This window comes from Diabrotica undecimpunctata, chromosome 2 (genome assembly GCF_040954645.1).
Source record: "Diabrotica undecimpunctata isolate CICGRU chromosome 2, icDiaUnde3, whole genome shotgun sequence".
NCBI lineage: Eukaryota > Metazoa > Arthropoda > Insecta > Coleoptera > Chrysomelidae > Diabrotica > Diabrotica undecimpunctata.
In genome coordinates, this window is record NC_092804.1 from 96,982,692 (window position 1) to 96,996,031 (window position 13,340).

Here is a 13,340-nt window from a genome sequence, read left to right on the forward strand (position 1 = left end):
ACAGACTGCCAACATGCCTTTGAGACCTTAAAAAACCATTTAATCACAGCACCAATTTTAGGGTATCCACTGCCAGAAGGAGAGTTCATCTTAGATACAGATGCAAGTAATGTGGGAATTGGGGGAGTGCTGTCCCAGATTCAAGGAGGACAGGAAAGAGTCCTTGGATATTTTAGTAAAGTTCTTTCAAAACCTGAGCGGAATTATTGCGTCACGAGAAGAGAACTTCTAGCAGTAGTTAAATCAGTAGAGCACTTTTATCAATACCGCTATGGCAGAAAGTTTCTAATCCGAACCGACCATGCCGCCCTTAACTGGTTGATGCAGTTTAAGAATCCAGAGGGTCAGATAGCCAGATGGATCGAACGACTCCAAGAATACGATTTCAAGATTGAGCACCGGGCCGGAGTTAGCCACAGAAACGCTGATTCTCTTTCCAGAAGGCCATGCCCTGCAGAGTATTCCCACTGCAACAAAACGGAATCCAAGGAAGCAGCAGTGCTAAGAACAACGATGGTCAACGACGACTGGACGCCTACTAAGATCAGGGAAGAACAAGAAAGAGATCCAGTTATACAGAAAATTCGAAAATGGAAAGAGGAAAACCGTCGACCACCTTGGCAAGAAATATCAAACCTATGCTCAGTAGTTAAGACGTATTGGGCCCAGTGGGACTTATTTATCGTGGAAGATGGCTTGCACAAACGAGTACTGGAAAATGATGACGGTTCAGAGAAGAGAAGACAGTTGGTGATCACAAAGAGCAGAATAGCCGACGTACTTCGTCAGTTACACGACAGTCCATTAGGAGGGCATTTTGGTGTAAAGAAAACCCTTCAGCGAATTCGGGAACGGTTTTATTGGATGAACAGTTCCGACGATGTAAAAGACTGGTGTAAGAAATGTACTATTTGTACTACGAGTAACGGGCCTCACCGAAAAAGGAGAGCTCCTATGAGACAATATAATGTTAGAAGCCCGTTTGAAAGAATAGCTTTGGACATCGCTGGGCCATTTCCAGAAAGTGAAAATGGAGGCAAGTACATGTTGGTAGTAATGGATTACTTCACTAAGTGGGTCGAGATTTACGCACTTTCAGACCAGAAGGTCGCCACCGTTGCAGATAAGTTGATCCAAGAATATATCAGCCGATTTGGAGTGCCTTTGGAGATCCATAGTGACCAAGGCAGGAACTTCGAAAGCGATCTATTCCAAGGAATATGTGATAGACAAGGCATGAAGAAAACAAGAACTACCGCGTATCATCCGCAATCGGATGGTATTTTAGAACGAATGAATAGGACAGTGGGCAAGTATTTGACAAAAGATGGTGTCCGATTATCAGCGAGACTGGGACCAATATCTTCCATTCTTCACAATGGCCTACAGATCTGCTGTTAACGAATCAACAGGCCAGACACCAACAAAAGTCCTATTCGGACGCGAAATGCGACTACCTTGTGATCTAGAGTTTGGGTGTCGACCTGGAGAAGATGTAGCAGGTGAAGATTATGTGATCCAATTACGAAGAAGAATGGACGATGTACATGAGTTGGTCCGTTCCCATCATTAGATCGCTAGCGACCGAATGAAGAAACGGTACGATACACAAGCCGAAAAGGGTTGCTTTAAGAAAAACGACAAAGTCTGGCTCTATAATCCCAAGAAGCGAAAAGGTTGTTCTCCCAAATTGCAGCAGTTTTGGGAAGGCCCATACTTAATTATGGAGAAAATCAACGATGTCATCTACCGAATAAGCAAGATTCCGAGGGGAAAGCCGATGATAGTACACCATAACCGGCTGGCGTCTTTCGAAGGTGACCACGACGTAGATGAAGAAGTGGAAGTAAACCAAGTCCAAGATATGTCTGACCTCACGTTTGAGGAATTCATGGTAAAGCGAGACATGGTGTTACCACTAAAGAAAAGCAAGATCTACTCGCGCTCCCCGCTGACTACTCGCTGGCCCTTACCATCCCGGCCAGTATCAAAGACGCACCAGGGTTGGCAACCGTCTTTCGAAGGAAGTTCGGTCGAGTTGCAGAACTTCAATGCCAAGTGCCAGCTCCTGGGAAAGCCTTGAAACTCCAAGAAGCATCACGTTACCTTTTCTACCTGGTAACAAAAGACACTGCCTGTGACCAACCTACCTACCGAGATGTATGGGAAGCCTTACTTCAATTGAGAGAGCACGTACTAGAATCCGACGTGCAAAAGTTAGCCATGCCAAAGTTAGAGTGCCGCCAATTAGATTGGAGGGTTATCCGAACTATGGTGGAGATCTTTAAAAACACCGAAGTCCAGGTGTTAGTCTGTTGCAATCCGCATAGTTACTGGTGCGGAGAAAAAACCGTCCCTTGTCATTTTTATACAACTGGAAGTTGTAAAAGAGATTCCAGTTGCCGATACCAGCATGCCGTTCCAGTTCCAGTCCCGACAAGGTTCCAGGAGGAACCATCTTTTAAGAAGGGGGCAATGTTACGTAGAAAAGTATATGAGTCATATTAAAAACCGTAAACATATTTATTACTAATATTCTATTCATTCACGAATTTTCTAGGTCATATACTACCGAATTCTCCAGAAGGGTCGAATAAACAACTTCAGGTCACAAGAATGCAGCCGACGGCCCAACCCTCCGAATTTACCAGACGAGAAGGCGATCGATTTTTCTAGTCTAGCGGTATTGGATATAAATAACGGGATTTTCATTGTGGAAAACCAGTCAAAAAAAAGCTCGCGCTCGCGTTTAAATTGTAACGCTCGTATAGATAAATTATGTAATTATTAGTCTTATAAATTGTACAGTGGTTTAATGAATTGATAATAAATAAAAACATTACAATTCTTTCTGTTACAATAAATAATTTAAAACACGCTTCGATATCATGTTTGCCACCGAATTTCCTTATCTCAAATAAAAACCAGTTGAAAAGTTTCGTTTTTACAAGCTTACACTTGGTCATAAAATGTTATTTCTCGTATCTGACCCGATTTTCAAATTCGTGAGTGAAAAAATTCGTTTTGTCCGATTCTTTTCGATCGACGATGATAAAATAAAATGTTAAATACTTAATATAAATTACACTCTAGTTATTGTTCCGGTAAAAATTTATAATAGACTGCCTCCCAAACCAGTCCCAAAGCTATATTTATAATCTCACTAACATGCTACGATTCATCAATTAAGTGTATTGCCCTCCATAGAACAAAAACCTTTGATTTTTGAAAGGTAGCAAATATAATTTGAACCGAGGAAATGATTGCAGGCATTTCCTTAATAATATTAGAAAATGATTTGCATGAAGTTGAACAAACTGTAATTAAGCTACTAATCGATATGTTTTACAATTATACACGGTGAAACTATATAAATTCAGGAAATTAAATGTGAGATTATACAAATTAATGGACTAATTTGAGATTGAACATATTGGCCACTCTATAAGAACCAGACAACCAATAGAAAATATCTAAATACATAAAATATAAAATATTATTCGTTTAAAATAATCACTACGCTTTATAACATCATAATACTAATTTACTCGGTGTTTAAATTATTGTCTTACCCGAGTAGTGCTACCTATAACTTGAATGTTTAGAATTTATAATCCAGTTATACTACCTAATTCAAATCGAAGTTCATTAAGTAAAACTGATCTAGGTGGGACTGTCCCGAAAGTTCTACGTAAATTTGGTTGTGATATCGTATGTCTTCGACGCTCTGGATGAGATTGGATGTCAGAACCTTGATGCCTTTGTTTTTTTGGTCACTTGGCATTCCAAAGATATCTGACTACCTTCCATATAATGACAATAACAATCAATATAGTCACTAGTCCTGTGGTTAAATGAGGAATCCACTGATGGTTGGCAATAGTTTTCCACGTGTGTTCGGATATATCTTGGTCCAACTGCTCTGTTTCAAGTACTATATTTGGCAACTCACCTCCCCCAATGTCTATATTATGTCGTTGTATGTTGATCTGTTTTATTATTGGCCTCTGCATAAGCTTTTCAATATGGCTGACGAGAGTCTTTAAGTAACTTCCAACTGCTGTTTCCAATCCATTACTAGATGTGAGTAATGTTATGTTTCGGGTCTGAGCAACGCATTTTGGTGACAGCGCTATAAAACTCGTTTGATTTTTTATATGTTCAGATCGACAACCATCGCACATTATAGCTAAATTTATAGCGTATGGTGAAATGACTAGCCAGAGGTTCGGTGTGCTTATTTTCAACCAACTGGCTTCCTTTATCCTGTACTCTACTATATTGTAGGAGGTGTTGGGAATTCTATCATATAATTAATTTAAGATATAGTTCGGCTGGGTATCCATATTAATGATTGCCATGGGTGAACATGCCAACTCTTCTTTGTTTAATTCTATACAATTTTCTTTATCTTCATAAGTCCCTTCAAAATAGTGTATATTATTATAATTTGCTGCAAGTAGATTCCTTGGGACCAACAACAAGCAAACAACGCCACTTGCCACCGACAACGGAAGAGCTGTGGCTCTCAGTAAGTTGTATCTAGTGCTGTCAATTATTAGGAAATAGCCAATAATGACGATGTCTCCTTCTTCATTTTGTACAACCGTATCTATTATTGGCTGCCTTCTTATATTTACTCCATGTGGAAGGAACTTTGTAGCATTCTACATAAATTACTCTATTTGTCCGGGTTTTATAATATCTATGAAGGACCACTATTATATGTAAATAACATTTGTTATACCACTATCATCTTTTATTAGTGCATGATGAGGAAGGTAATACTATTGTTTATTGCTTGTTTCTATTGTACTCAACTTCATGTGTTCCAAGTCTTCATATTCCTTCATACATTTCCTGTACTCTTTTTCTAGGTTTCCGTCTCTTTAAAATTTTTTTCCTAATTGCAGCAGTCTCGCGTATGCTTGCTGTTTTAAGTCTCCTAATTGGCTTGTATTAGAACTGGAGGGTATTTTAACTTCAAATCTTCCTTTATTATTCAATTTTCCTGTTCTTTTATAACATTCTTTGTAATCCTTTTTTTTTCTACTGAGAGAGTATTGCTTTGATCTAGTTCTTCTAACTCCCAATATTTTTTTATTTCTTCATCCATCTGTCGCCTAGATCTCATACTGAGTACTTGTATATTAGGAATATTCTCTTGCTGTGCTATCCCTAACCCTATCTTCAACCCAATTAGAATTTTGGGTTAGCAAACCATCTTTTGTTTGATCGACTACGTAATATTAAACTATATTCTTTGGGTCCTAATATAATCTCTATTGGACCTGTTTCATTAATATTTGGATCCGCCAGAACTAAGTTCCTATGGTTCCTTTCTTTTATCTGTATCTCCTTTTCTGGTAGATTCTTTATTATTTTTCGTAGCCCAAGTGCTTCATTCTTCATTTCAAATTTATTATTGAAATATGTTTCTAAGTTTAATGCCACGCGTCATTTCGACGTCGTTTGACCCTTATTGTAAATTCCCGATGTCTGGGCGTGGACAGCCTTTATTTTTATTCCGAGACTTGTAGCGGCCTGTTCTGTATTGAATGATAACTGCGAGCCTTGGTCAATCAATACTCTCGTCAATTGTGAGTTTCCTCTTAAGTGTCTTACTCATACTAATGCAGGTGCAAGTAGCACTTCTTCGTTATGATGACTTGAGCAGCTCACGCTATTCTCCTTGACGATCCGTCATAACTGTTGTCACCTCTGGTCCCACTCGAATTGGGTCTATTTTGTGGCCTTCTGTTTTTAGAATTCTTTCTGTTATCACACTGACCTTCTGACCTACTAACATTGGGTCTATTTGGTGGCCTTCTGTTTTCAGAAAACCTTCTGTTATCATGCCGCCTTATGACATGTGTAGCAACGAATGATGCTGTCCATTACATTCTGCACATCTATGAGGGGAATAACATGGTACTTCCCTTTTGTGGAGTAGGCATCTACCGCACCATTGCTTTTCCTTTAAAATTTTGTTTCTTTTACGTACTTATAACCTCGTACATTTGAACAGTTTATGTTATTTATGACATACCACACAGGCTATCTTCTTTTTTGCCTATTGTCTGTGGTCTGGCCCCTTTCTTTCTGTTTCCAAAATCTCTAATGTTTGGAGCCTTCTTTGTAGGAATTCCTGTGTTGACTTATGTTGGAATGTCCCTACTATCTTGAATTGACATTTCGTATAATCTCCTGGTGTCCGTGTGTCACTTTAACATGCTTATCTGTGCTATAAGTAGGCTACAGGACTCTGTCATTATACCTAGTTAACTAATCGTTTCTAAGCATTCATGAAAACTGTCATGTAATGTGTTTAGCGCCTTTGCTGACGCTTCTTTTATTCATGCAACCTAAAGTAGATTGTCCATTAATAATATAAATACATTTATCCTTGGGTTATCGTACCTCTCTTGTAACATGTTCCTAGCAGCACCGTGGTTTGCTTCCGTGGTGTTTAAATGTTGTATTATTCTACTTGCTTCTCCTCGGATGCTTGTCTTCAGATACTGCATTTTCTCCACATGTGATAGTTGGTTGTTCCCATATATTAAACGTTTAAACAAATCATGAAATGTTACCCATGATTCATATTTACCCTCAAATATGGGTATCTTTACTTGAGGCAATACAATTTTTTCTTTCTTGCATCCTTCCGCCTCCAATCTCTTATTTATTTTATGATAGACCACACCCTTCTTTTTATCAGGTAAAATCTTTCTATTTCACCTTCTTCTAGCGCATCTTGTTCATTGTTCAGAGTTATTTCCATTATTAAAGCGTCTATTTTTTGTACCTCTTCTTTTAAATCCCCTTGTATATCTTCATCATCTTCATCGTCTTAATCAGTTCCAACCTCTTGCCCGCTGCTTATGTTGTAAAAAAATCAAATCACAAGTTATTCCTTTAGTGTTAAAAGTTCCTTTTGCTTTTTTTAATGGCTTTTGAAATGGTTTTGTTTTTTAGTTTTTCAATGTTCATTGTGTCCTTATCTTTTATTTCCTTTCTTTTTGCATAACGTTTCGTTAATATGTTCTGTATTGGTTTTATCTTGCACGTCTTTCTGTAGGTAACTCTCTATTTCTTCGTGGTATGCTGTTGTTGTATCACAAATCGCATTGAATGTGATATTTTTAATTCGTGTTGCCATATTTCTTCTTTCCTTTCAAGACTATCTTTGATCTAACCATTCTATGGTCACTTCCAGTTAATTGATTTATTATAGTAACATCTTAACATTTACTTTTGTTAGGAAATATAAGGCGATTTTATTGTTGTTTAAATCATTTGGTGATTGCCAAGTTCACCTTCTTTGTGGTCTTTTATTAAAATAAGTGTTTATAACATATAGCCTATGTTGTGGAAGCAATTCTATATGAGTTTGACTCCTTTGTTCTCACCGCCATATTCTTGAGGTCTAACTACAATCTCCGAATCATTCTGCTTGTGGACTATTTTTGCGTTTTTATCTCCCATCAGTATAGTATAGTTGATGCTTACCTCTTGTGTCGCAGAGTTACGTCATGGTAGCACCATTTAACTTCTTCGCCTATATGGGCACTGTTAGCATTGGATGATTTTTAATCTAATTTGTTCGTTTACTTTGTAAATAAGGTATATAACTTTATCACTTATGCTTTTAATTGTAAGTACGTTCTTTGTGTGTTTTTATCTATCATATTGACTACATATAAATACAAATAGGTACAGAAACTCAGTACAAGTACTACAAAGTAAACAAACGCAGATATATTAACATATAATATTTTGGTAGAAAATATAAGACAGATTAAAAAAAAATGACAAAAATTACAGGCACAAAATTACAGCCAAACAATTATTATTGATTGGGAAAAATATCAAACGGTATTTTAAACAAAAAATAACTAGAGGTAAAGAAAAAACTTAAAATAAAGAGCAAAATAAGTTGAATAAAGAGAAAAATGGATTCAACAGTTATTTAATACAATTTCATTTTTTATAAAAATAAAATACTGAAAACTATTGTTCTCAAAACTTCCATAATATTTATTCAAATGTATTATCACTAAATATAGCTGTTTCGACAGAGTGCCTTTCTCAAATGATCTATTTTTAGTACGAATTTACACTTTATAGTCTTTAACTGAATAAGTTGAGGTGGGAGAAATGTTTGTCTCTAGTTGGTCAGTTTGAATTATGTCTGTATTTCTTAGTTTGTTAATTTCCATAGATTCCAATAAAGATAGCTAAAGATAGCTAAAGGCCTTTATTTTAAATGAGAAGAGTTTGAAATTCATCATTAAAGGAATGGTTATAGTCTAGAATGTGAAGTGCGTAACGTAGAATATGTTTTTCCATTATTGAAAGTCCATATATGTTCTGCTATTTATATTTTTGTTGATATCTTGTCTGTACTTATATGTAATCGAGCACAAGGTATTGCGTTTTTCTCTGGTGGTGGAAATAATGTTTTCAGGACTTTCTTATGAAGTTTTTGATTTAAAATTTTATTTATTATTTGTTGATTGTACCCATTCTTTAGTGCTATTTGCTTAATGCTATTCAATTCTATCTCAAAGTTATTTTTTGACATGGGAATTTCTATTATTCTCTGTAACATGCTATAGTAAGCTGCTAATTTATGTTGTGTAGGATGGGATGATGAATTGTGTATGGTCGTGTCAGTATGGGTAGGTTTATGAAATTTGCTTTTCTTCCACACAGTTCTATCCCACACACAGGTTCATACTGGCTTCAACATTGCTTTGTATAGGAGTAACTTATTTTAAGTTGTTAACTGGGACTGTTTTTCTAGTAGTCAGTATATGTCTCTGACTTTATGACACAGTTGTTTTCTTTTGGAAAATATGTATTTTTCCATGTCAGTTTTCTATCCAGGTGAATCCCAAGGACTTTTGCTCATTTGATTTAATCCTTCATTTTTTTTACATTTTTAGACTGCGTGTATGTTATTTTGCAGGATTTCTGATGCGATGTGTGGATTCTTGTTGGAGTATAAGATGGTCGTGTCATTTACAAATGTAGGTGTTGTTGTAGCAAGTAATGTTGGCAGGTCGGCAGTATAGAGTAAGTACAGAACAGGACCCAGTATACTTTCCTGTGGGACTCCCGCTGTTAATAATAATGTTATAATAAATTTTGTGGAAGTTTTGAAAACAAAATTTTGAGTGTTTTATTGTTATATAAAAAGAAAAGTATTTGAAAAAAAGGAAGGTCTAAAATATTTAAAAAAAAATATTTTAGAAAACGTTAGGAATTAGGATGAAGTGCAAGTAAGACAAAAAAATCAGTAGTGAATGACAGAAGTAACACTGATTGCTATAAAGAAAATTTATGAATAGAGATAAAAGTGAATAACAAGAAAATCCACGCAATAATCAGCCAGAAAAAGAGATATATAAAAACAAAATTTTAAAAGACAAAATGTAGTGAAATAGGAAACTATGAAAAGAAGCTTGATAATTTTCAGTTACACAAGAAATTAAAATAATGTGACTGACAAAAAAATTTAAGCAAAATGTTGATAGACAACAAATAGTAGTAAAAAGCATAGACCTATATTATGAAAACAAAAGAGTAGAATGTAGAGTAGACACTATACAACGATTTCCAACAGATCCAAAATTAAATATATTAAAATTATGCAAACAATACAAATGATTAAAGATCTTTATGAATAAACTTAATTAGTAGTGACTATTTCACAGTAAAATATACAAGATTTTATAATAGTTTGGACATTTGTAATTCATTTCAATAAAAAACAAGTTAGCAACATGATCTACCAGAATCTAGTTCAAACGACCAATTTTATTGGATACTGCATCCGTATAGGAACACACAAATGTTAATTTTCCTATAGTTTATTTTTATGAACGAGAGAGTAATTAGCATAATTTTAACTGGTAGCTCCGACCACTCCATGGGCGTGTTCAAGATTAATTGAAAAATTACTTTGAATAATTGTAAAAAATAAATGAATTATTTGTGTTATAAAGTGTTATGTGTATGTAAACAAAAGTGACCTCTTTTATCACACACTATATTAGAACTGACTGGCCTACATTAAAAAGGGTTTTAAAAAATTCACATTTTTTTTAATTTTTAAAAATTACAAAAGAGAAAAAGTTTTTAAAACCGTCTAAGGTATGTTAAATAGATGAATAAAAATATTAATATAAAACTTACAGCTACTTGTTACAAATCCAAATCAGATTCAGAAGATGAACTTTCAGAACCAAGATTTATAATAACTGGCTCGATCATTTTATCAGTAATATTGTCCAGCTTCCACATTTTTTCCTCTTCTTTAATAGTGTGATTTACTGCCTTTTCCCAGTTTTCAGGTTTTACATTATTTACGGCCTCCAAAAATAACTGTTTAACATCATGAATTTTAAAAGTGGTATTTTTTCTTGAAACTTCACTCTTTATCTGTGCCCATACCAGTTTAATCGGGTTTAATTCACAATGATATGGTGGGGATCTAAGTACTGTCATTACACGATTTTTGGCAATTTCATCAAATTCGTATTTTTTAAATTTTTATTTATGAAGGGCACACAACGAATAAAGTTCCTTTCTTATAGATTTGGGATGGTACGTAATATTTTTTGAACTCAGCCAAATCTGCAAGTCTTTTTTTAACCACTTGGTTGTGGGCAGTCCTTCTATAAGTCTGGAGTGATAACTTGCATTATCCATTACTATTACACAGTTCTTAGGAAGAAGATCTATCATTTGTTCGAACCATTCTTGAAAGACATCAGCGTTCATGTCTTCATGGTAGTCACCGGTACGAGTTGATTCAAAAGTTAATAAACCACCTTCAACAAAACCGTCTGAACTGCTAATGTGTACTATTATCAGCCTGCGTCCCTTTCCTGATGGTGGGTTTAAACCAGTAGATAAGTTATTTACAAAAGCGTGCCTTTGACTTGTAACAGTTTCATCCTGCCAAAATTTATTTGGTGTATGACCCTCGTTGATCCATGTTTCATCAAGATAAAATATTTTTCTTTTTTGGTTTCTCATTTCCTTTATGGTTCTTAGAAAATGTCTTCTCCATATGACAATATCGCTTCTTTCTAATAAAATAGACTTTCTGGGATTCTTTTTCCAGCGGAAGCCTATTTCTTTTAAAAGTTTCCATAACGTACTTCGACTCATTTCTGGGTAATCCTTATCATCTCGAACTGAGACAAGAACTTTATCCAATGTTGGAAATTCTTGTCTAAAGAAGAATTCATGCACTTTCCGTCGAAGTCCTTCTTTAAAATGATATTCTATTTGAAATTTTGGTTTCCCTGGAGCATTACGTGGCATTTGAAAACTACCACATTTCTCTTCTTTAATAACTCTGTAAATCGTAGATTTCCCAACACCAAGTGTACTGCTAACTAACTCAACGGTCTCATCAATACTTTCACATAAACGTTTGTCTGTAAATGATTTAAAACAATTAAATATTAATGTTTTTTCATTAACTGTTAGGGGACCAATTTTTCGGCGTTTACACGGCACTTCCAAATTTTCCATAACACTAGTATACACAATAAACTACACCTTGCAACTGAAGTACCTACTTTTAGTGAACTGTTAAGAATTTTGAATACGCCACTTGGACCTTCCTATATACAAAATGGAAAAACCCACTATCACATTTTCTGTGGAATAAGTTTAGAAGGTAATTATCTAGTCAATTACTGTCGTAGATTCCTGGAATTAAAGAATTAAATGTTTGATTGTTGAAACCCTTACTTCGTGGAATGCACTCATTTCAGATAAAATAAAACGTTTTATTTTATCTAAAGAATTAAACTTTATTTTGCAAATAGGCAAAGAATTAAACTTTATTTTGCAAATAGATAAAATAAAACGTTTTATTTTATCTAAAGAATTAAACTTTATTTTGCAAATAGGTAGGTACTTGTTAAACTTTTATTGGTTATATATAACCAATAAAATAAACATCTTACATTTCTTGCAAATTCATTAGTACCTGTTAACCTCCATCACTCCGACACTGGCAACCTTATTTAGGGATTAGTAACCCTCACAACTATTGTATTCTATTCTGCTCCAACCTTTATACCTGGTGGTCATACTCAATTTAAAATTGTTTTCCTATATACTTCTGTAAACTTGTTGACAAATATCTGTTTTTCATTGAGTCACCCGTATCAACAGTTTAGGGATTTGCATACATAATTTATTGTTTTATTACTCTCTCATACATAAAAATACACTATAGACCATTGGCATACAATGGATAAACTGTGTTTTCTATATATTGCCAAATAATATTACCAATTTAATAAAATATTATTAAACAAAATATTATTTTTACATATTACCTCTATCACATATTTACAGAATTTAATAAAAAGCATGAACTTAATTACCGTGACGTGTGTCATTTTTTTTCTAAATATTATGCACCTTTTTTTATTTTACGTCAACGTCTTCGTCAATTAGTTTATTTGAGCAATGCGTTTCAGCAAGTTTATAGATATTTATTTATATAATTTCTCTTTTTTCGAGTCTTTTTAAGTCCAACAATAAATAAATTTATAGTTTCTTCAACAGAATAACCCTCGAAGCACCACTTTAATTTTTGCACTCTGTCAACAATTGTATAAACGGCTTGCTGATTTAACTGAATTGTAATACTTTATTTTTACACACTAACTGCAGCAGGTAAAATAATCAAATTTATTAAGGCACTTACGACACAGACTCTTATTCGTTTGAGATTAGCACTTTGTTAGGAAGTAAACAATAGCAGAAAGATTTATTTATTTTCAATGTCCGTCAATAGAAAGGTAGTGTAACTTTGTCTCTTTTTCATGCGCTTTTTTGAAGCATACCCATGAATCTGTGTATTATCCGAGATACACAGATTCACAAATAATACTGCATAAGTTTATAGCCAAATATAATAATCATGACAATGACCAAGATCAACAGTTTATAGTCATTAAGAACTCAACGACTCTAAACTAATACTACAATGCTGTTTATTATTACTTTAATGCTTTTCTATTTCATCTTACGTATTTTATACAAGCCGAATACTAAACACATACAAGAATAAAATGCTACTCACCCTAAATTTGGGCAGCGACTCTCCTAGTTCGTGGAACGATTTTGTCTTTAAACAATTGACGATATTTACAGAATTATCATCTGGACAACCAACCAGTTTGGCCTGTTTTTTAGCTATGTCCAACTGATTGTGGGGAAGCGGCCATACACCAACAGGGGAACCGCTTAAAGCTGCTGCTTTGTGAAATAATCCTAAAACATCAGTTGATAAGGTATGC

General features: G+C 34.6%; 1 protein-coding gene across 4 annotated transcripts in view; it reads right to left on the minus strand.

The window, feature by feature from the left end:
• The window catches only part of LOC140434744 (juvenile hormone esterase-like), a 538,160-nt gene that overhangs the window by 200,961 nt on the left and 323,859 nt on the right, over nucleotides 1–13,340 (minus strand). For all 4 annotated transcript variants that reach the window (XM_072523239.1, XM_072523238.1, XM_072523240.1 and 1 more), the window contains exon 6: nucleotides 13,124–13,314. In XM_072523239.1, the coding sequence (XP_072379340.1) occupies nucleotides 13,124–13,314 (191 nt within the window). The remainder of the gene's footprint in view (nucleotides 1–13,123; nucleotides 13,315–13,340) is intronic.